The 22672-nt window shown below is 42.7% G+C and overlaps 1 protein-coding gene across 1 annotated transcript; it reads left to right on the top strand.

The window, feature by feature from the left end:
* Nucleotides 1-2514: 2514 nt before the first annotated feature.
* Nucleotides 2515-19479, top strand: SCIMP (SLP adaptor and CSK interacting membrane protein). The gene is made up of 5 exons (XM_027862292.1): nt 2515-2754; nt 11908-12031; nt 14624-14687; nt 16698-16774; nt 18858-19479. The coding sequence occupies exons 2-5, from the start codon at nt 11920-11922 to the stop codon at nt 18983-18985; spliced, it is 381 nt and encodes a 126-aa protein (XP_027718093.1). The 5' UTR covers nt 2515-2754; nt 11908-11919; the 3' UTR covers nt 18986-19479.
* The last annotated feature ends 3193 nt before the right edge of the window (nt 19480-22672 follow it).

Raw genomic sequence — 22672 nt, 5'->3', positions numbered from 1 at the left:
TTTCCCTCCGCCATCTTGGCTCTGCCCCCTCGAGTCCCACTTTTGACACTTATTGGCTGTATGAGCCTGAGCAAGGCCCTTAACCTCAGACTGCTATGAGTATCCTTCTTCTTCTTCTTCTTCTTTTTTTTTTTTAAAGCAATTGGGGTTAAGTGACTTGCCCAGGGTCACACAGCTAGTAAGTGTCAAGAGTTTGGTCTGAGGCTGGATTTGAACTCAGGTCCTCCTGACTTCAAGGCTGGTGCTCTATCCACTGCACCACCTAGCTGCCCCTTGAGCATCCTAAGACTAGAAGGTGCCAACCTGCATTGATAGAACAATTTTCCTAACTCAGGAGTTTTCCCATACCAGTGAAATCACAAGCTCTGACCCTCTCCCCCTAATTATGGCTGCCAAGATAAAACATTTCACATTTTAGATGCCGTTCACACATAGGATCATAGGTTTAGAGTTGAAAGGGACCTCAGAGACCAGCTCGTCTATTCCCCTTGTTTTTACAGATGAGAAAACTGAGGCCCAGGGAGGTTTAGTGACTTGACCAGAGTCACTAAGCTACAGAAGCAGGGTCTTTGAATATAGTTTCTAGTGCAAATTGTAGCAAGTGAGTTGTCATAACCCATACCAGCGGTATCAAACCCAGAGCCGCTGGCAGATTAAAATGCAATTAGGAAATATTTAACAAAAGAAATAAAGATGCAATAGAACATAATGGTAATATGTAGTTTTCCAAGTTGATTATACACACACACACATATATATATATATATGTTTGCTTTTTTTTTTTGGTGAGGCAATCGGCGTTAAGTGAGTTGCCCAGGGTCACACAGCTATTAAGTGTCACGTGTCAGAGACCACATTTGAACTCAGGTCCTCCTGACTCCAAGGCCAGAGTGCCACTGCACCACCTAGCTGCTCCCAAGTCAATATATTTTCTACAGGGATTCCTACGGATAGCGTGGCGGCTCCCATTTCTAGATGACCCAGGCCATCGCCTCCTGCCAACATCCATCCCAGGTAGTAGGGTCTGAGGTGTTGGCACGCATGAGGGAAGTCTGTCCTCAGCACCCACATGTCCATGGATCAGTGTGTACCTGCTACACTCAAACCAGGCGGGAACATCTTTTAGTGGGATGAGTCATCTGTTAGAATCTCTGGAACTATCTACCTTCTTAGTCCATACAGGCTTCCAGATAGAAAGTCAAGGACAGAAGGTTAAAGGGCCCACAGAGGTTACTAGGGGTACTTTGACAAAGTGGCCACAGGGTTCAGCGCTGGGGAAGGAAAGCAACTCCGAGTTTTTCTTTACCTGGAGCACCAAATATTTGATTCTATGCTGGATGTCCTGCTCTCTTAGGAGCTCAGGCTTTCCCTGATGCTCCTTCCTTACTGATCTGGCCTCCAAGCTCATAGCAGATAGGCCAGCATTAGCTGACGGCTTCGTTCTTGTTAACAAGTGTATTTGCTAAAAGAAAATGAGATAAAATGCCTGACTTTCAGAGACGCAGGTCATTTAACCTCCAGATGCCTCAGTGCTCTCGTCTGCAAAACAAATAAAGATGCACTCAGATGTTCCTTTCAAATCTCAGTAGGTGATCCCCTGGTACACGGGTGTTCCAAAAGTTTTGGTGCAATATTAAGCTTTAAAAGTCACATAAGAGGTAAATAGTAGAGGTGGGATTTGAACTCAGGTACTCCCTCACTCTAAAAGTTCAACATGTTTTCTACTACCTGGTTTTTCAGGTGCTGGGAAGTCAACCTCTGTGGAAGTCTAAGGATTTTCAGGGGCCCCTTTCTCTGTTGAAAGTGCATAATCATGTGGTACTTGTTACTTACATGACCTTCCTCATTTGTTGGGAGAGAGAGAGGGTGTGTCTGTGTGTGTGTGTGTGTGAGAGAGAGAGAGAGAGAGAGAGAGAGAGAGAGAGAGAGAGAGAGAGAAAGAGAGAAAGAGAGAAGAAAGAGAAAGAGAAAGAGAAGAGAGAGAAAGAGAAGAGAGAGAGAGAATGAGAGCGAGAGCTCTGGATCTAGGATTCAATATTCTCAATCAATAAGCATTTATTATTAAAGTCCTATTATGTGCCAAGCAATGGAGATAGAGAGGCAAAATTACATAGACCCTGTCCTCAGGGAACTTAGATTCTATGAAGGGAAACAACATGTCTTCGTGTTATCTAATTATGTACAAACTACACAGAATGAGTGATATTTCGTTCAAGGAGAGAACAGAGGAGAGGCTGTTTTCAGAAAGACTTTTGGTGTATTGAGGGGATTCTAAATTTGAGGACACTAGTTTGTTCAATTCAACTCAGTGAAGATGTATGCTACATACAAGACACCATGCCAATGTGTGAGGGATACACAGATGAGAAATAACGCAGCTTTTCAATGTGACCTTCCTGGGGAAGTTTATAATATTTTAGGAGCGGATGCGGGTGGTGAGCAGTGAGTCATGTAAACCAGTAACTACAATCAAAGTTGATGTGTTATTAAGTGCATGGGAGCTGTTCAGTTTTGGCCCACCAGAAAGGGGAACTCGTCCTCATCTCTCTCTTTGGTCAGATTTTCAGCCACTTGGTGATTGTACCTCCTTCAAAAAGTTGGCAAGAAAAGGAAGTAGCATCAGGATTTGTTTCAGAAGTCTCCAAGTCTGCAGCCAAGGGGACTCAGTGATTAACTGTTCCCTTGGTCTGCTGGTTCAGGCTCACTGCTTAATCAAATAAGAAAACTCATCTGAGAGAGCATCTGCAAGGAGAGGTAAGCCTTTCAACTTTCTCTTTTAGACAGACGTTCTACTAAGGATGGAATACTGACTAAGGTAGTTACTGTGTAGTCATGCCCAACTCTTCATGACTCCATTTGGGATTTTCTTGGCAGGGATACTGGAGGGGTTTGCCATTTCCTTCTCCAGCTCATTTGACAGATGAGGAAACTGAGGCAAACAAGGTCAGGTGACTTGCCCAGGGTCACACAGCTAGGCAGTGTCTGAGGCTGGATTTGAATTCAAGAAGATGAGGCTTCCTGACTCCAAGCTCTATCGACTGCACCACCTAGCTGCCCCAGTGGATGGATCACAGAACAACAGAAAAGAAAATCCACGAATGGGGTCTTGTCTGTCTTTAGTTCTGGTGTAGACTGAGAAGGCTAGAAGAGATTTTGTATATCTTGCCTAACTACCCCATTCTTTCAAGGGGAAAACTGAGACCCTCAGGGAGAAGCAGCGACTTGCCCAAGGCCACATCTTTCCTGAAGGGTTAGTGTAAGACTATCTATGCCTCGATTATAGGTAATAGTATGGAAAAACATTGATTATGTCTAGAGCCCTGCTTGAAAATGCAAGACATGTGAAATTCAAACCTCTTGTGAAAATTCAAACCCATTTTCATTTGCTCCATGCTTGCTAGTGACTTCAATCCAGCAAAATATCTTCATTTTGATTCATTTGGACAAAGTAAAAATATAATCCTGATGTACAAATTTGTTAATTTTTTTACCATGATAGATAGACATTGCTCACATATCCTGGCTTAAGTCTAGGGCATACATTCATTGCTCATATCAGTGGGAATAGGCCTGAAATCCAAAGAGGGCAGTGGAGGAAAGTCCTAGTGCCAACTGTTTGCCAAAGTGCTTCGGAGTCCCTCCTCCAGGAGCGTTTAACAGGGGGCTGACTACATTTCCCCTTGCTAGAAGACTTCAGCGGAGAATAGTGGAATTGAGAATGCATACAGGCCCTTTTGACTGACTGATAGAAAACTGAGATGGATATTTTTAAATTCTTAGAATTAAGTTTTTCGAATTTACCTCCTATTCCAAGAAAAGTTTTAGACCTGCAGCTCCCTGAAAGATGCACTTTCCTGCCTCAACATCAGACAGTTTTTATTATCAGAAGGAAAGGCATTTGGAAGACTAATGAGAAAGGGTCAGAGGAGTCGGGGGTATTTATCAGGGAGAAGAGAAGTACAGTTAGAATAGATTATCCAGCATGAATTTACCGTACGAGTTACTTATCTCTAAGCCCCAGTATTCCCATCCGTTAAACTGGGATAATAATACCAATACTTGTACTGCCTGCTTCAAACAGGTGTTGTGAAGAATGTACTTACTAAGTACATGAATGTACATATTAAGTATATGAGTTATTATTATATACTAATAATAGCTCCTTTAGGGTATGAGGATAGAGCACCAAGCCTGGAGTCAGGAAGACATGAGTTTAAATCCAGCCTCAGACTCTTACTAGCTGGGTGACCCTGGGCAAGACATCTCACCCTGTTTGCCTCAGTTTCTCCATCTGTAAAATGATATGGAGAAGGAAATGGTAAACCACTCTAGTATCTTTGCCAAGAAAACCCCAAATGGAGTCATGAAGAGTCAGACATAACTGAACAACAATAACAAATAGGAGTCGTTACTGTGTATTAATAATTCTCTTCAGGATATGCCTAGTTTTCCTTCAAGAGGGAATTCGGTGGGGGCGAGGAGTTAGGCCCAACGAGAGAGAATCAGGTGAGATCCAAGGAGGACTTTCTTGGTGGTATATGTTATTAAACACCAAAACAGACTTTCAAGAGTAGCTTGGGAAAGAATCTTTGTCCATGAGAAATTTTAAAATGAAAGACACAACATAGTTATTTCTGGATATTTTAGAAATTCATCTTCTAATGTAGATATCCCATTTATACAATATTATTTCTAATTTTATAAGTTATGAGCAGACAATCCTACTGCATGAGCAACAGCCATCAATTTGTATCAATTATAATTATTATTCAGACTAAGACTTTCAATCACTCTAACCTTCATGTTTCAGATCTATTCCCAGAAGTGTGAGAAATGAAGGCCGGGAACCTGGAAAGTGTCTCTGCAAATCTGCCTTGTTTGGCTAAACTAGTAAATAACTAGTCACATTTAATAGGACTTCAAGAGTACAAGGGCTCTCTCTATACTGTATTATTTGATCCTCACATGAGTAATTGTTGTTGTTTAGTCCTTTCAGTCATGTCTGACTCTTTGTGACCCCATTCTGGGGTTTTCTTGGCAGAGATACTGGAGTGATTTGCCATTTCCTTCTCCAGCTTATTTTATAGATGAGGAACTGAGGTATACAGGGTTAAGCGACTTGCCCAGGGTCACACAGTTAGGAAATGTCCAGATTTGAGCTCAGGGAGATGAGTCTTTCTGATTCCAATCCCAGTGCTCTATCCCCTGGGCCACCCAGTTACCCTTCACATGAATAATAGGGTTTATTATAACCCAATAAAACTTACAATCAATACAGCAAGCATTTATTAGGTGCCTACTGTATGCTAGGGATTGTGTCGGGCGCTGGAGATACAAAAACAACAATGAGACGGTCCCTGCCCTCAAGGAACAGAGATAATGTGTACAGGGAGAAGGAAACTAAAAATACCTACAAAACAAAATAATTTGTGGGGGGGGAAGAAGGAGCAAGAGCCACTGGGGAAACCAGGAAGACTTTCATGAAGGAAGTATCATCTGAGCTAAACCTTGAAGGGAATTAGGGATTCCAAGAGATGGGTGCAAGGAAGGGGCACGGTGCAGGCACTGGGGACAGATAGAATGTCGTGGATCGGGAATAACAAGCGACCCAGTCAGCTGGACCCTAGAGTATATGAGGGAAAGAAATGGGGACGGCTTTAAATTTCAACAATGAAATTTGAATTTATATTAGAGGCAGTAGGGCATTGTTTGAGGGAGTGGTGCAGATAGACCAAACCTTTAAGAATATCGATTTAGTGGAATATTATTGTGCCATAAGAAACAGACGTGTGCCATGATGAAATAGACGATTTCTGAGAAAACTGAGAGAACCTCTATGAACTGATGCAGGGTATAACTAGGGAAACAATTTATCAATGACAACAACATTATAGAGGAAAATAGGTTTGCAAGACTTTGTAACTTTGATCAATGCAATGATCAACCATAATTCCAGAGCACCAGTGATGAAGCATATGCTTATAACTTTTTAGGTTTACAAAATACATTCTTCACCTGTTTGAAGCCGGCAGTACATGCAGGGTATGGATTAGGACGTTTTGTATATGTGACCATTGCAAGATGTTTTGCTTGGCTATGCGCACTTGGTATAAGAATTTTCTTTTGCTTTCTTTCCCCAATGGGAAGAAAGTTGTAGAGAAAAAAAAAAAGATTTTTGTTAATTGAAAAAAAATTTAAAAGAATCTTGGGAAAGCTGTTTAAACTCATTTCCTGTTGAGGCAAATAGGCTAGATCTGCTTAAAATTTTTAAAAAGTCTTAAAAAGCAAAGAACATGGCGTGAGTATTCCAGGGAAGCAATATCCACATTGTTTAATGTCAACTTCCATACTCATAATGGCTACAATAATACATTAGATATCAGTAGCCACGCATTCAACCTTGCAAAAGTTATCTCAAAGAATCTTGTCAGACTAGCAAAGGAAATACACTTGAAAAAAGGACTGACTTGTGGCACTCAAAAAAAGAAAAAAGAAAAAAGAAGTGTTAATTCCTCTATTCTAATTCCTTGGAAATAAGCTTCTAAGAAGCAAAGTATTGCTGCTGTTCAGCCATTTTTCGGTCATTTCTGACTCTTCGTGACCCCATTTGGGGTTTTCTTGGCAAGAATACTGGAGCGGTTTGCTATTTCTTTCTCCAGCTCATTTTACAGATGAGGAAATGGAAGCAAGCAGAATTATTTGATTTGCCTAGGGTCACACAGTAGTACGTGTCTGAGCCTGGATTTGAACTCTGGAAGATGAGTCTTCCTGACTCCAGGCCTGGTGGTCTATGCACTGTGCCACTGAAGGAGGAAAATACTAAAAGAAAAATCTCTCCAGTGAATCATTGCAATTGCATAGAGAAGGCAAATCTATTGCCAGACAAGGTAACCACAGTATAGTAACAATAATAATAATAATAATAATAGCAACAACTAGTATTTTCTATATGCCAGGCACTGTGCAAATATCTCATTTGATCCTTACAATAACCCTGAGAAAGAGATGTTATTATTATCCCCATTTGACAATTGAGGAAACTGAGGCAAACAGAGGTTAAGTGACTTGCCCAGCGTCACATAGCTATTAAGTATCTATAACTGGATTTGAACTCATATCTTCCTAATTCCAGGCCCAGCTCTCTACCTACTAGGGCACTTAACTGTTCCAGCCTAGCTTATCCTAATAACACTTCTCACTTACTCTTCCAACTCACTTGATTTTATCAGTTATATTGGCAAAAGGCAGCTATGACTCTTACAAATTCTAGGAGAGGGCCCTGAACATTGACTCCTGACACTTGCATTAACATTGAACTAGTAGTCAATAAACATTTATTAAGCACCTACTATGTGCAAGGCACTGTGCTAAGTGCTAAGGATACAAATACAGAAAATAAAGACAGTTCCTCCCTTCAAGGACTGTGTGATCTGTTAGGGGAAGACAATTCACAAAAGGAGGCTGAGAAGGGTCACCAGAGGGTTTGGGAGGCGAGGAATGCCAAGGAAGGCGTGATGTTTGTGGAGCTGAGACCAGAACAGCTGATGGGAGGAGAATTTGTCATAATTAGCTCTTAGCAAAGTTATTTACTTCGATGGCATGGTAAAAAAATGAGAGATAAACATTCCTCGTGCCCCATTAACCGAGGGGGAGCTGCCCCACAGTATCCATGGGAAAAACGAGTCCCATGTACAGTGATTGTGATGCCTTCATGCGGGATACAGATGTGTCCAAGACAGTTCCCAGGTCCTGGAAGTCCTTTCTCCGGCTAGACAGTCCTCATACAGTTGCCGTTCCCTTTGGGTCCGGCTTCTCTTCCTGGTGGGGGGCTCCCAGGAGCTGACCCCTTCAGCACCTGGCTTCTCCGCTGCCAGGGACCCCACTCCCGGCAGCTGCTTCATCTCGCCAGTGACCACCTTTCTGCATCCGTGTCTACCTGCCACGACCTCATCCTTGTTTGGTGTTGTCCTCCAAATAAGAGGCAAGCAGCAGAGAAAGGGGTGGCTGTCCTATTCTACAGGAGGGTGCTGGGTTTCAGAGAGTTTAGCTGATTTGTCAGAAAGGTCTTCTGGCGTGGAGCTGAATGCCCCATATTAGCTCAAACTGATGAGTGAATGAGCGAGGAAGGCTTTATAGAAAGGGATGTTTCTGGAGTTAGAAGAGGCCTCGGAGTCTGGCTACTCTGGATCCTTCATTTTACATATGAGAAAACCAAGGTCACACAATTAATGGCACTGACAGGATTTGAACTCGGGTCACAGATTTGGAGCTGGAAAGGCTTCAAAGGCCATATCACTTAAATCCCTTGGTTTACAGATGAGGAGACCAAGGCTCAGAAAGGTTCAGTGACTTCCTTCCATCACACAACTAGCAGCGAGAAAAGACAAGATTCAAAGCCAGGTCACAAAGTTTTGAGCTGGATAGATTCTTGTCCAAACCCCTCTTTTTACAGATTGAGGAAACTAAGTTTCCAAGGTGGGAAAGGACTTACCTAAGGTCACTTAGCCAGTAAGAATCAGAGGTACCACCCTGGCTCCTGAGGCAGTGAACTTTCCACTGGGCCAACAGTCTCTATCATCTCCAAGGTTCTTTCTAGCTCTGTAATTCTAGGACTGTGATCTCACACCTGCACTTACTTGGTCCTCACATTTTGAGAAGTGTTGGGATCTCCAATGATTTTCCCCTCCCTCCCCCCACCCCTCTGATGTAAGAATGCTGTGTGATGGAAATTTTCAATCATGGTGGATGGATTCTCTAGCCCAACTTTTCAGAAAAACCTTTTTAGAGAAGTGAAAATGGGTGTTATGGAGTGGGGGTGGGGGTGGGGAGAAATAGTTGGTTTCTGTTTCGGGAGACTCAGGAGAAAGTTCTCGCCCCAGAGTGCTGGCTCCTCCTCTTCTCTTGTTGTCTGGCCCTGCTAACTCAACTGCAAAAGATTCCACTGAGGACGAGTTATGGAAGGGAAACCCTAGTTGCAGGAAAATATGGAAAAACGGTGCGACCCAACTGGCCATGGATTCTAGGATGCTTCCCTGGCATTGCCCAAGTCTTGAATTTATGATAATGGCATGGCAATGTGAGTTATTATGGACAGCTAGGAGACGCCATAGTGCACAGAGCGCTGAGATTGGAGGCAGGAAGACTCATCTTCCTGAGTTCAAATCTGGCCTCAGACACTTACTAGCTGTGTGACCATGGGCAAGTCATCTAACTCTGTTTGCCTCAGTTTCCTCATCTGGAGAAGGAAGTAGAAAACCACTTCAGTATCTCTGCCAAGAAAACCCCCAATAAAGAGTTGGACATGACGGAAAAAGTAACTGAACAACAAAACATGGAAAGAGCCCAGACTCTGGAGTAGAGTCCCTGGGTTCAAATCCTGCCTCAGCCACTTCATGCCTGTCGGACCTCTCCCTGGACCTCAGTTTCCTCTTCTGTAAAATGAAGGAGTAGGATTAGAAGACCCCTGAGATTCCTTCCAATCCTAAACTGATGATCCTGATCCTGAAATCTTCGGAGCAGAATTTTTGGAAACTAAAACTGACCCCAATATTTTTGTGCTGCGTCAAGGCTGTCCAGAAAGCCAACGGGCATCAGAGACAGGATCCTTTTTTTTTTCCTTTCCAAGGCCAAAAGCGAGTTTTAAAAATGGACGCCAAGACAATATGAAGATCCTGAAGTCACAGAGATTAGCACTAGAAGGTACCTTAGAGACTGTCTAGCCCAACTCCCTCTTTTTACAGAGAAAGAAACTGAGGTCCAAGGAGGGGTAGTGACTTCTAATTGTTCAGTCGTGTCCCCACTTGAGGTTCTCTTGGCAAAGATACTGGAGCAGTTGGCCGTTTCCTTCTCCAGCTTGTTTTATAGATGAGGAAACTGAGGCAAATAGGGTTAGGTGACTTGCCCAGGATCACACAGTAAGTGTCTGAGGCCAGACTGGAACTCAAAAAGATGAGTCTTCCTCACTCCAGGCCCAGTGCTCTGTGCACTATGGCATCACCTAGAATCAGAAGGGACCATCTATGCACTCCCATGAGGCAGAGATGTAAAGGTCACACAGGTAAGCATCAGAAGGAGGAGTCAGTGCTCTTTCCACGGGTCCACATCCTATTTCAGCAAGGTATGGCATCCGCACTCCCTTTAAGAGTCTTCATTATCATAAGCGCTTTACAATTATTATCTCATTTGGTCCTTGAAACAATCTTGGGAGGTAGCTACTTTTATTATCTCCACTTTACAGTTGAGGCAACTGAGGCAGACAAAGGTTAAGTGACTTGCCCAGGGTCACACAGCTATTAAGTGTCTGAGGCTGGATTTGAACTCATGAAGATGAGTCTTCCTGACTCCAGTCCTAGAACTGATGCATAGATGAACAGAACCAGGAAAACACTACACTTAATGACTAAAGCAACATAAATGACTAGGACAACAGTCAAAAAAGAAACAAACCAGAATGTTGCAGTATCATCCAGGACAAACATGGCCCCAAATAAGAGAGATGAGAAGATACCTCTCTCCTCTGTTTTGCAGAGGGAAGGGTCCATGGGTATGGAAGACGGAATATAATGTCTTTGTATTCATCCATTTTGATTCAATTTTTTCTCTGATTTTTTTCTTTTGAAATGCTTTGTTATAAAGGATGGCTCCCTAGGACAGGAGGGAAGGAGGAGGGATACAGAGGGAAATCTAGGTGATATGAAAACAGAAAATCAACAAAAGTCATTTTTTTAAAAGGATCGGTGGTTAGTAATGTTCAGACAGGATGTGCTGGTTGTGGGTGTTTGCCCAAGCATACCCTGATGTAGAAATAGCTATACCTTCCTCAATTGTAACAGAATCATGTCTGAATTTGTCATCAGTAAAGTCAGTGATCACCTGTGGTGTAATTTTAGTGGGCACAAAAAAGAAAGACTCACTCCCTCTTTTTTTTTTTTTTTTTTTTTTGGTGATTGGGGTTAAGTGACTTGTACAGGGTCACACAGCTAGTGTCAAGTGTCTGATGCCACATTTTAACTCAGTTCCTCCTGACTCCAGGGCTAGTGCTCTATCCATTGCAACACCTAGCTGCCCCCAACTCACTGCCTCTCAAACCCTTCTCTTAGCAGCTAAGGAAGGCTTGAAATTCAACCATGTGAAGCTTAGACTCCTATAAAATATAAATCTCTTTGGATGGGACAACATTTAAACCATTGTTTATTTTTACCTAGTTTTCACCACGAAAACCTTTTTTCCTCCCCATGTTTTAAAAGAAACATTAAGTCAAATGAACCCTGGACCATGACACAGTTTCCTCAGCTTCTTTGAATATGATTCCTTGCAAGGACCCCCAGTTCCAAAGACTCTTCCCATTTAGGCTAAAGCCAGAGGTTGAGATTCATCAATAGTATCACTGACTTAAAAATGGGATAGGGTTAACGTGACTGAGTAAATCAGCCCCACTCCTATACAGAAAAAAAAAATAAAGAGAATAAAAGCAAATAAACCCAATGTAGTTAGGGAGGAAGGGCCCTAGCAGTTGGGGGATGAGGAAAGGCTCTGTGTTGAAGGCTGAATTGGAGCTGCATCTTAAATGGAAGAGTAGAATTCTGTGAGGTGGAAGTGAGAAGGGCAGGCATTCTAGGCAGGGGGGACAGCCAATGCAAATGCGTGGCAGTGGGAATTCGAGTGTCTTGTGAGAGGAAGAGAGAAGTCCAGGTTGGCTGATCACAGAATGCAAAAGGGGCAGTAGGGTACAGTAGGCTGGAAATACAGATTGGGACCAGGTTGCAAAGAGAAAAGAAAATCAGCCTCCAGTTAGGCTAGAGTTAACAGCATAATGGAGAGCAAAACACAAGGTAATTATTTCCCCCTCCCCCTACCCCAACCGTGTCCTCTGCTGGTCTTCTAACCTCATCTTTTTTTCCTCCTTAGGGTTGCATTACGATGAACTGGTGGCTAGAGAATTTCTGGATCCTCTTGGCTGGAACAATAATCCTTGTTTCAGTAACACTTGCCCTAGTAATGTACTGTATCTGTAGGAGACTGCTTAGACAAGGTAACGAATAGTCCAACTGGAGAGGTGTGGGTAGGGGTGAGAATTTGCTTAATATTTGAGGAGCGACAGCTCCATGAAGGGTAATGGTCCTCACTTTGGGGTGGCTTTAATGGTTATTTTAAACGCTTTTAACTTTGCATGGAGTTATTATTAATAATACTTCTGAGTCCATAGGGAACCAAATTAAAACCTCGAGAGACAGTTTCTGGGTAATTAATAATCAATTTATTAATTAGGCTAGACGGCAATCAGTAAATTAATGGTCAGTGCTTTCTCTCGGTAACCAAAGATGCCAAGGGACACCCTAAAGTACCTTCAATCCCTTGTGTAAGGGACCTCTCTGACAAGTGAAGATCAATCCTGATTGGTGGGCATTTAATGAGGAGGTGGGCTAAAAGCCTTCAGCTCCTCCTGCTGAGAATGTGGCTCGATCATGAGACTCAGCAATCTCGAGGCATCTGGGCAGAGAAAGCCCTCTTCATCTGGACCTTTCTAGCTAGTTTCTCCTTCATGAACTGGGTTGCCTTGAACTCTAATGGAGGGGATCGAGGACAAGGGGTTCTTTCCCTGGGTCAATGCTTGCCCAGACTAGATTCTATATATACTCTAAACAGAAATTAGGTCTCCCAGTTGGGTGGGGTCCTGCCCAACTAACAAGAATGTGCCTTGAGGGCTATGAGCAAATCTCCTCACTCAGCCACGCCCTTCAGAGGCTGACTGACCTTTTCAGGAGATGGGTTTTAACACAAACAAATGGGAAAAGGGTGGATCACAAATGAATAGTTAGTTATTAATATAATAGTATAATATTAATTTCTCTCAGCAGCATGAGACACCAGCTAAGGTTGCATGACGTCAAACCAATTAGTCAAAAAGTAAAAAATCAAGACATCTTTGATTACTTTCTTCCATTTTGACCCTGTTTGTTGATTGAATTAAGTGGTTTAGATGAATATAAAGACGTGGCAGAAGCAGGGAAAAACTCACACGAACTGATGGGGTGTAAAACAAGCAAGGCCTCGATGATCTAAATCAGGGGAAGAGCAATCAGATGTGATGTAATTTAGATCAAGAGAGGAAATGAGAAGTGGGGGACTATGGGTATGGAATACCATATGTTGTCTATATATGGCCAATGTGTGAACTGGTTACGCTTAACTGTTCTTTGTTAAAAATAAAAAATACTGAGGTAGAGGGGTGTTAAATGGAAACATCTGTGATGTAAAAACAAGACTTAAAAAAAGGAATTGGGTGGTTTATTAAGACTGGGTTTTATATGAATAAAGTCCAGTATTTCTGCCTTCATAGGTACATACAGGAAAACATGATTCATTTTGGATTATCCGCATAGATTTTTCTATCTTATGATTTATCCGAAGTTAATTTTGCATCCTTGCTAAATTTCTGTGATATCTGTGATTTAAACATGAACAATTTAAATCATGATTTATTTATTTATTTATTATACATTTTCAAATCAGCAAAGTACGGGTAACAAGCAAGACAAACTAGAGATTCTAACGCAAGAGGGCAAATTTGATTGCGTAGGTATTACTGAGACTTGGTGGATGGGACCTATGTTGGACTAAGGTATACCTTATTTAAAAGAAAAATGATAGGTAAAAGCCGGGCAGGCATACACTTATGGAGAGTGGTAACTAGGGCAGCATGAGTGAGGCTTTGATCTTGGGCACCGATTTTAACAGGATGCTGATTGCAATCCTTCCAGAGAAACAACGGCTCTTAGTATCTAATTGGCATATGAATGAATAGTTAAAACGGGCAGCTGCAAGATGGCGGCCCAATCCTGCCTTGTACTTTCCCATCCCCTTCCTGTAAGGGGCCTCCACTGGTGTCTCAGGTTCTCTGACTCTCTCTCCAAAGAAACCGTATTTCATCCTTCCTCCCCAGCTCAACTGAGGGTGTTCTTTGTGTCATTCAACCAAACCATAACATGGTATGTGCCCCAGGTGCAAAAAGTCTTGTTTTATGACTCCATAACTGGGGAAGAAAATTTAGGAACCTGATTGGAGAAAGAGAAGTCTTAGCAGGAACGTAACAACTTACTTCAATTATTTTAATGCCTAACACATAAAAGAGGGATTAGATTTGTTCAATGTAGTCCCAGGGGGAGGCATTATGAACGATGGATACATATTAAAAATCTAAACTCGGAATATAAGGAAGCACTTTCTAATGATCTGATTTGAGCTAAAGGTTCATTTAATATTAAAGATTTGACTTGAGTTTTAAGGTTTGCAAAATGAGGTAGATGTGTGGTTATTATCCCCATTTTGCAGATGAGGAAACCAAGGCAGACTGAGGGTGACTTGCCCAGGGTCACCCAGGTAGTAAGTGTCTGAGGCCAGATTTGAACTCACGAAGCTGAGTCTTCCTGACTCTAGGCCCGGCGCTCTGTGCTCTATGGCGCCACAATAGAACCGGCCTATCTCAGCACTTGCAGCTTAGAATTTTGGATCATCCCCATCATCTTAAACTTTTCCATTTTTTGATTTAAGAATTTCATGAATTCCAAAATAATTGTCTTTGCTTTTCTTTCTGGATCAATAAACAAATATGTTCTTTCTTTAGGCAAGAAATGGAAAATTTCCAAGTCTGTCAAACGTACTCAAAAAGATGAAGAAACGATATATGAGTAAGTTTTTCTCTAAAGTAGCCACTAAAATTCTAAGCTTTTGCATGTTAGGGATTATTTGCCTTTCCTCCTCCTTCCCCACAGAATCTTTATATTAGTGTTTATTGTCATAGAAATAGAGATGGACGGGTAGAGGTCACAGTCTTCTGCTTTTGCATCTTAAAAATTGTTTGCCTCCTCTCACTATAGCTTTTAGGGCAGCTAGGTGGCGCCATAGTGCACAGAGCACTTGGCCTGAAGTCAGGAAGACTCATCTTTGTGAGTTCTAATCCGGCCTCAGACCAGCTGTGTGACCCTGGGCAAGTCACTTTACCCTGTTTGCCTCAGTTTTCTCATCAGCTGAAGAAGGAAATGTCCAACCGCTCCAGTATCTTTGCCAAGAAAACTCCAAATGGGGTCACGGAGAGTCAGATACAGCTGAAATGACTGACCAACAACAAACACTATAGCTTTTAGTGTTTAGAATCATAGTTAGAGGATTGCTCATCTAGTCATAGAGAGGTCATCTCATCCAATCCCTTCATTTTATAGAGGAGGAAAGAACAAAGAAGTTAAATAATTTGCCCAGAGTCACACAGGTATTCAGTGGCAGAGCCAGGATTTGAAGGGGAGAGGGAGTAAGCATTTATTAAGTACCTACTGTGTACCAGGCACTTTACAAATATTAGATCATTTGATATTTACAACAACCCTATGAGGTAGGTATCAGTATCCCCATTTTACAGTTCAGGAAACTGAGGCAAACAGAGGTTAAGTGACTTGCCCAGGTTCATAAAGTTACTAAGTGTCTCAGGCTGGATTTGAATTCACATCTTCCTGTCTCTAGGTCCAATCCTCTATCCATTTTGCCACCTAGCCTCTTAGGCCGTGGCTATGAACTCAGCCTTTTTGTGATTCCCTTCGTTACCATAAACAGTCATTCTGTTTTCTAAATGGATTTCTTCTCTTGCTAGAGTAAAAAGCCACTAGAAATACCATGTCACACTCGTTTGCTTATTTGTGAAATAAGTTTTTAAATTTGCCTGATTCAGCAATTTTACAAGATATTCCCTATCTAGTTAATTTTGATAAAGAGTTTAAATGTCAATTTCCATTTTTTCCTTATACCTCAGATTTAGGCTACATATTCATGCTGGTAGTATTAATCTTCAAACTATTGCATTAAACATAACAAGAACATATTTTTGACATTCATACTGTGAAAATGCTGATTAATACTCTATCAAGAGACTTTATATAGTCACTGACTTTATATATACTGACTTTGTATAGTCAGTGACATTAAGTATAATTTTTATGTCTTGAATCAAATATTTTGTGCAGAGAAACATATACCAATTCTATAATAAGCATAAATGAGAAAATAGGATATTCTATATGCAGAATATACTATCCAGGGGTGGGGAACTTGCGGCCTTGAAGTCACATGTGGCCCTCTAGGTCCTCAAGTACGGCCCATTGACTGATTCCAAACTTCACAGAACAAATTCCTTTAATAAAAGGATTTGTTCTATAAAATGTGGACTCAGCCAAAAGGTCACACCCGAAGTTGGAGGGTAGAAATCTTTATATCGGTCCTTTCTAAGGTTTCATAGCTGCCGAAGGTCACAGATTTAGGGCTGGGACTGTAAATTCAGCCATTTTCTCTCAGCGTCACATTTCCTTCTATACAGGATGGCCATTGAAATTGTGTTTGAAGGATTAGTTACAAAAGATATTCAGAATTTAGGTTGTTTTAAAAGTCACTCAGATGTTGGATTTTCAACCAGGGCTATGCTGGGGCCAGTTCAAACCAGCTGACAAGGGTCAAGTGTGAATGTCAGAGCCTGATTTATTGTTTTATTGATTGTTTAGACTGAAAGTGACAGAGAAAAAGCTAATTCTGTAGAACTGGTTGTTAAACATTTACCAGCAAACTACTGTTTTCAACCATGTATATTTTCAGTAATTTTTTCTTTAAATTCATTGATGATAAATAAAACAATAACCAGCAGCCATGTGTATTTTTAGGAATGTCACCAACGAACCACCCGTGTGTTCACCCCCTCTGCCTCCCCGAAATCAAGCAGATAATACAGCTAGTCGCTGTAAGTATGGTTTATTAATGCTAGTTTCATTCAGGTTGGGGTAATTAATTCACCTAGAATTTGCAATTATTTTACAAGGATGAAGATTAATCAGTCAATAACCATTTGTTAAGAGCCTATGTGCCAATGCTAAATGAAGGGACAGTTCTTCCCCTCAAGGAGCTCCCAGTCTAATAGGGGCTGTTACTGTTGTTTGTCCTTAGTTCTTGAAGAGGACCATGATGTCAGGGAGGTGATGCCATGGCAAGCAGGTGAATTGGATTTAAATGAGGATTTAACTGGGGAGACATCGTGCAAATACTATATACAAACAAGATACAGACTCAGAGAGCAGGCATTAGGTTAAGGAGATTGGGGAAGGCTTCATGCAGAAAGTGGGATTTCAGCTTCTCTCCAGCTGAGAAGCTGAAGAAAGCGAGGAGACGATCCTAGGTGTTCCCTTTTCTCCGGGCACTTGTGACCCTAATGTCTCCTGATTCTTCTCTTTGGATCACGAGTCTGTCCTTTGCCCCATCGTCCCTACTAATTGTGCTCTGTTCATCTCCCTCTGGATCACCCTGTTTGGTGACATCTCATGGGTGCAATGATTAACAGATCTATATAGGCGGCCCTAACCTTTCTCCTGAACTGCGATCATACATCCCTGGCTTTTGGACATCTAGAACCAGATGTCCCAAAGGCATCTCACACTTAAAATGCCCAAAATGGAACTCATTATTCCCCTACCCCCTACCACTACCAAGCCCTTCCTTCTCCCTGACTTCCCTGTTATTGTCGAGGTCCCCGCCATCTGCCTCGTCACTTAAGCTCACAGCCCAGCGATCAGCCCTGACTCCTCACTCACACTCACCCAACATATCCTACTGTTGCCACGTCTTTAACCTTCTTGGTATATCCTGTACATGCTCCCTTCTCTCCCCTCATACAAGCACCACCCCGGGTTCAGGCTCTTATCACACCTCATACCTGTTCTACTGAAGTAGCTTTCTGACTGTTCTCCCTGATTCCAGTCTCTCCCCACTCCCTTCTCACCATCACCTATTAGTCATCCTGGCTCCCTGTAAGACTCATTTCAAATCCCACCTTCTGCAGGAGTCCTTTCTCTGGGGGCAGTTAGGTGGCCCACTGGATAGAGTGACAGAGTCAGTACAGACCTGAGTTCAAATCCAGTCTCAGACATTTACTAGCTGGGATCCTGGGCAAGTCATTTAATCCTTGTTTGCTTCAGTTTCTGCATCTGTAAATGGGGACAAAACAGCACCTACATCCCAGGGTCATTGGAAGGATCAAATGAGATAATAGTTGTAAAATGCTTAGCATAGTGCCTGGCACGTAGTAAGTGCTATATAAATGTTGGCTATGATGATGATTCAGTTATATACTGTCCAAGAATGGAATTAAACAACGGATTCCAAAGTCTACAGTTTACACCTTTCAGCTAGTTCTCTCTCTCAAGGAAGGCTGCCATGTTCTCCCTCTCATTCCCTCCCCACCCCCAACTCTTTTTTTTTCAGCCCAAGTTTTTAATCTAATAAGGCAAAGTCCAAAACAACAGCGCTGGCGAATCTTGATGGATGTAAAAAGAATAAATGGTGTTGCTCTGATTTTCTTATGAAAACCAGGATTTGGTTTAATTAAATAAACCCTTATCAAGCATCGACTCTGTTCATGGCACAACGCTGGCATTGGATGATTTATCAAGTTAGCCCAACTGCCCACATTTGGCAATGAGATCTAGTCAACTTACGATCTAAGTAGTCAAAATGAAAGCCTTGATTTCACCTTTATCCTGAGGTTCAGGGCAACTTGATCTAACTTAGATAGAAAATGAAGAGCCACTCTATCTGAAAGTATCTTTGCCATCGACTCATTGGAAGACTTTCAGTGTCTACTTTCAGTGTATGCATACACATGTATGATTAAATTTGACTTGTAAACTGGGGTTCAAAATACTGATCTAGCTCACTGGAAGAGTAAAAATCACTGAAATTAACTCTAGTTCACGTAACTCTTAATTTCACAGTCAGGAAGATGCATTTGGACATCAGATATAACTAAGGGTATTTTTTTTCCTGCTTTACAGCTCCCCAGGAAAATGAAAGCCAACAACCTTATTCAACTATAATGAAAAAGACAGTTTCTGTTCCTAGTTACATTGAGGCTATCTCAGACTATGATGATGTTGACATCTCCTCCATGCATAAGAATTAATCATCTTGAAATAGTCATTTCTCCATTTCTGCAAGCATGAAAAGACTGGGCTTAGTTTATTCTTAAATAACCATGAAGGCTGACCAATAGATGTGCTTTTATTAAACGTTGTAAGATAAACACTTTCTAAGCTTAGAGACATCCAAGATAGCCAATAGGAAGAGGAAGGAATGGATGCTGGAAGGAATCATGTAGCCTTCTTCTCTGGGGGGAACACAGTTGAGGATGGTGGAATGGACGGGCCCTGGATACAGGTGGCCTGGCTCAGTTGCAGCCTCTGATGCTTATGACCTGTGTGACTGTGAGTAAGTCTTTTCCCTTCTCTGGGCTGCAGCTTCCTCATCTGAAAAGTGAGAAGGTTGGACTCGGTGGTCTCTGAGTTTCTTTCTTGTTCTGGATCCATGATACTATGATTGACAGAGTGCCAGGTCTGGAGTTAGGAAGACTCACCTTCCTGAGTTCAAATCTGGCTTCAGACACTTAGCTGGGTGACCAGAGGCAGGTCATTTCACCCTGTTTGTCTCAGATTCCTCATCTGTCAAATAAGCTGGAGAAGGAAATGGCAAGCCATTCCTTTGCCAAGAAAATCCCAAATGGGGTCATAAAGGGCTGGACATGACTGAAATGACTGAGCAATGGACTCAGCACAAATATATTTAATCTATTCCATCATTCGTACGTATGTCTTTCTTTTTAAGTATTCTCACATTTTTGTCGTATGTTCACAATGTTAAAAGTCTAAGTGGCAGGCCTTTTCAGTGGAATTCGAGAGAACTCTGCAGTCCCACCGCTCCTGCCATTCTCTGAACCACCCTCATCCTGTATCCTGGGAAGCCCCGTGAGCACTATGGAAGCTGCTAGGATGGTTGTTACACCTTCATGCTCTGTCTCAGCTCAAATGCCCAATCCTTGGAGGCAGAACGTCCTTCTTTTGGGCCACCTTCTTCCATTCTCTGTCCCTGTCCCTTAAATAATAGTCATCGTTGATTGATGCGACCATAAGTCTTCAAAACATGGATAAGATTTTCCTCTATGATTCTATAATGCCGGCTGTACTTATGGTACTCAAAAATAGTAATTTTTCCCCCGTATTGTTGCAAGTATCATGAAAGCGTTCGAAGCAACAGCTCAATCGACAAATCGCGAGAAATCTAGGCCAGCCAGGGAAATTCAAGGATCGTGACGGAAAAGGAAATGGCTAGTTACAAATGGATGAAAATCCTCTGAATTAGATTTCAACCATAAGCAGATTTACAGATGAAGAACTGGTCTGCTCAACTTGTGAAATGGGATTCTCTTAATTCTTTGGTCCAGTGAGTTATCTAAAGAGTGACAAAGATAATGCCATCAACCACCTTGACCACCATCTCCTCTTAGACCCTGATGGGGACAGCGCAGGACCCTGATCCCAAGGGCCTTGGGAATAACGGTGCCCTCCAAACCACCAGACCTCCTGCTCCCAGCCCAGGCCCCCTGCTGAGAAGAGACGTCCTTGTGGAGAAGGGGCTCATCTTCCCCACCAGCAGGAGCTGGTGACTGCCACCAACAGACAGATAAGCATGGGAACTCTGGGAGTGGCAGCCCATGCCAGGTTACTGGTCCTTCTTCTAGCCCCGCCCTGACACCCACTATCTGGGAAGCAGCTCCCAAGGAGAGTTGGCCATCCCTATCGACTGCGATATACGGGGCAGGCAAGCCAGCCCAGCTGAAGCAGCCTGCCAGGCACCCTGACGTGGCGATAGACAGGAGGCAGCATGTGCCAGGCAAGTTCATCCACTCCCCTTGACCATCATCCCCTCTCAGACCCCAGTGGAGACATCCCAGGACCCTGAGCCCAAGGCTTCCAGCCCAGTACCCTCAGCCGGCATCCCAGGAGATGCAGCCTGGCAACGACTCCTACGGCTGCCTCGGTCACAGCTACCGAAGACCCCAAAAGGAAAGCTCTTGGCACTGAAGTGGTTCTACATCAGAAACGGATGGGATTCTGTCCGAGGTCTGACCATCTGCTTTGCTGCTGGCCCCTAAGGACCTTTCCATCTGACTGGCAGCTGAAACCTCCTCTAGGTGTTGTCTCCTCCATTAGAGTGTGAACCCCTGTAGAGAGGGACTGTCTGCCTTTTCTATGTGTATCTCCAGCACTTAGTGCAGGGCTCACAAAGCAAGCACTTAATATACACTCCCCCACCCCCACCCCATTCATTCATTCCAAAAAGCACATCTTTTTTTTTTGGTGGGAGGGAGGCTGTGAGGAGTAACCAAAAGCTTACCTTCTTAACCGTATTGTTTAATGGAGCAAGCAATCAAGCAACAGGCATCTATTAAGGGCCTACTATGTGGTGGGAATACAGTGGGTGCTCAGGCTTAGGCAAAAACATCCTGAACACATCCCAACAAATGAGCCCAAATGTGTCAGGTGGCAGGGGGAAGTTAACCTGGCACAAACAGCTTGCCATGTGTGCACAATTAAGGGCTGGCTGGACTCATCACATCTAATTTAAACAGCGCGATGACTGAAGTATGAAGGCCACAATCTTAACAGGATCTGAGATTTCATTCAACAAACGCTTGAAACGTCCGCCATGTGTAAAGCACTTCAGGGGAAGGAAAGTCAAATAAACACAGTCCCTGCCTTTGCAGTATTTTCTGTCTAAGAGGGGAGTTACGATATGACACAAATAACTGTTACTGAAGATGGGAGGTAGGCATGCCGTGAGATGCAAGCGCAGGACTCGGGGAAAGAGCACTATGCTCTGGACCAAACTTCAAATACTGCTTCTGCCACTACTCCTGTGATCTGGTATGTTATCGAACATCCTTGGGCCCATTCCCTCTATCTGGATTGGGTGGACCCTAAGCTCCTTACACTGGAAATTGGGAGAAAATGTATTGTTTGAACCTAGCCCTGGATGGCTGAGAAACTGGACCACCTACACTTACTGCTCAGAGACCCTTTCCTAAGTATGTGTTAAGCTAACCAGAAACCCAGTCAAATCCAAAGATTGATGCAAGGAGTTTTCTCACAGTTGTACATCTCAAGCAACCCATATGTCTTTATCTGAAAACTGGTCCCGTACTGATCAGTTGTTTCCATATTCTTTTGATTGTTTACAGACATTTGGGAGGAGTGGGACACTCTTTTTCTTTTTTTTTAATCTCTGTTTCTTATTTCAGGAAATTGTACCTGTTTGCTCTCCCCCTCTCAACTTGAAAGTCCTTAATCTTGACTCCAGTTCAAATTAGATTACCTAATGTTGTATTGTTTCCTTTTAACGAGCTGGTCTTGTTTTTAATGTTTAAAAATTTGTCTCCCTCTATATTTGGGGTCTAGCCCTAAGCTAAGAAAGGCTACTGGTCCCCATTTCTTGGGCGATTGGCACACATTGTTCAATAAATTGAAATGCTCAGAAGCTTGAACCTGTTTCCTTCGTCATTTCATCTTTCACCTGCCAGACATGGAAGGTTTCATGAAGGTGGGAGGCATTTGAGCTGGGCCATGACAAGTGCATTGGACAGTGGAGATTTATGGAAAGGGCATTCTAAGCAGCAAAAATCTGGGCAAAGGCGTAGAGACAGGAAAGGGCTTTAGTTTATAGGGTGTGTAAAGGAGTGTAGTGAAAAGCAAAGCTAGAAAGGAACATCAGGCCCAAATTTCGGAGCCCCCTGAATTCCAAGTAAAGAAGTTTGGAC

Source organism: Vombatus ursinus, unplaced genomic scaffold (genome assembly GCF_900497805.2).
Source record: "Vombatus ursinus unplaced genomic scaffold, bare-nosed wombat genome assembly UNPS02014768.1, whole genome shotgun sequence".
Taxonomy (NCBI): Eukaryota; Metazoa; Chordata; class Mammalia; order Diprotodontia; family Vombatidae; genus Vombatus; species Vombatus ursinus.
The sequence above is the reverse complement of the archived record's forward strand: the minus strand, read 5'-3'. Positions and strand labels throughout refer to the sequence as shown.

Coding starts and splice junctions, on each gene's coding strand:
- SCIMP (XM_027862292.1), top strand. CDS start 11,920: ATGAACTGGTGGCTAGAGAATTTCTGGATCCTCTTGGCTGGAACAATA. Junction 12,032..14,623: donor TAGGAGACTGCTTAGACAAG/GTAACGAATAGT, acceptor TTCTTTCTTTAG/GCAAGAAATGGAAAATTTCC. Junction 14,688..16,697: donor GATGAAGAAACGATATATGA/GTAAGTTTTTCT, acceptor GTGTATTTTTAG/GAATGTCACCAACGAACCAC.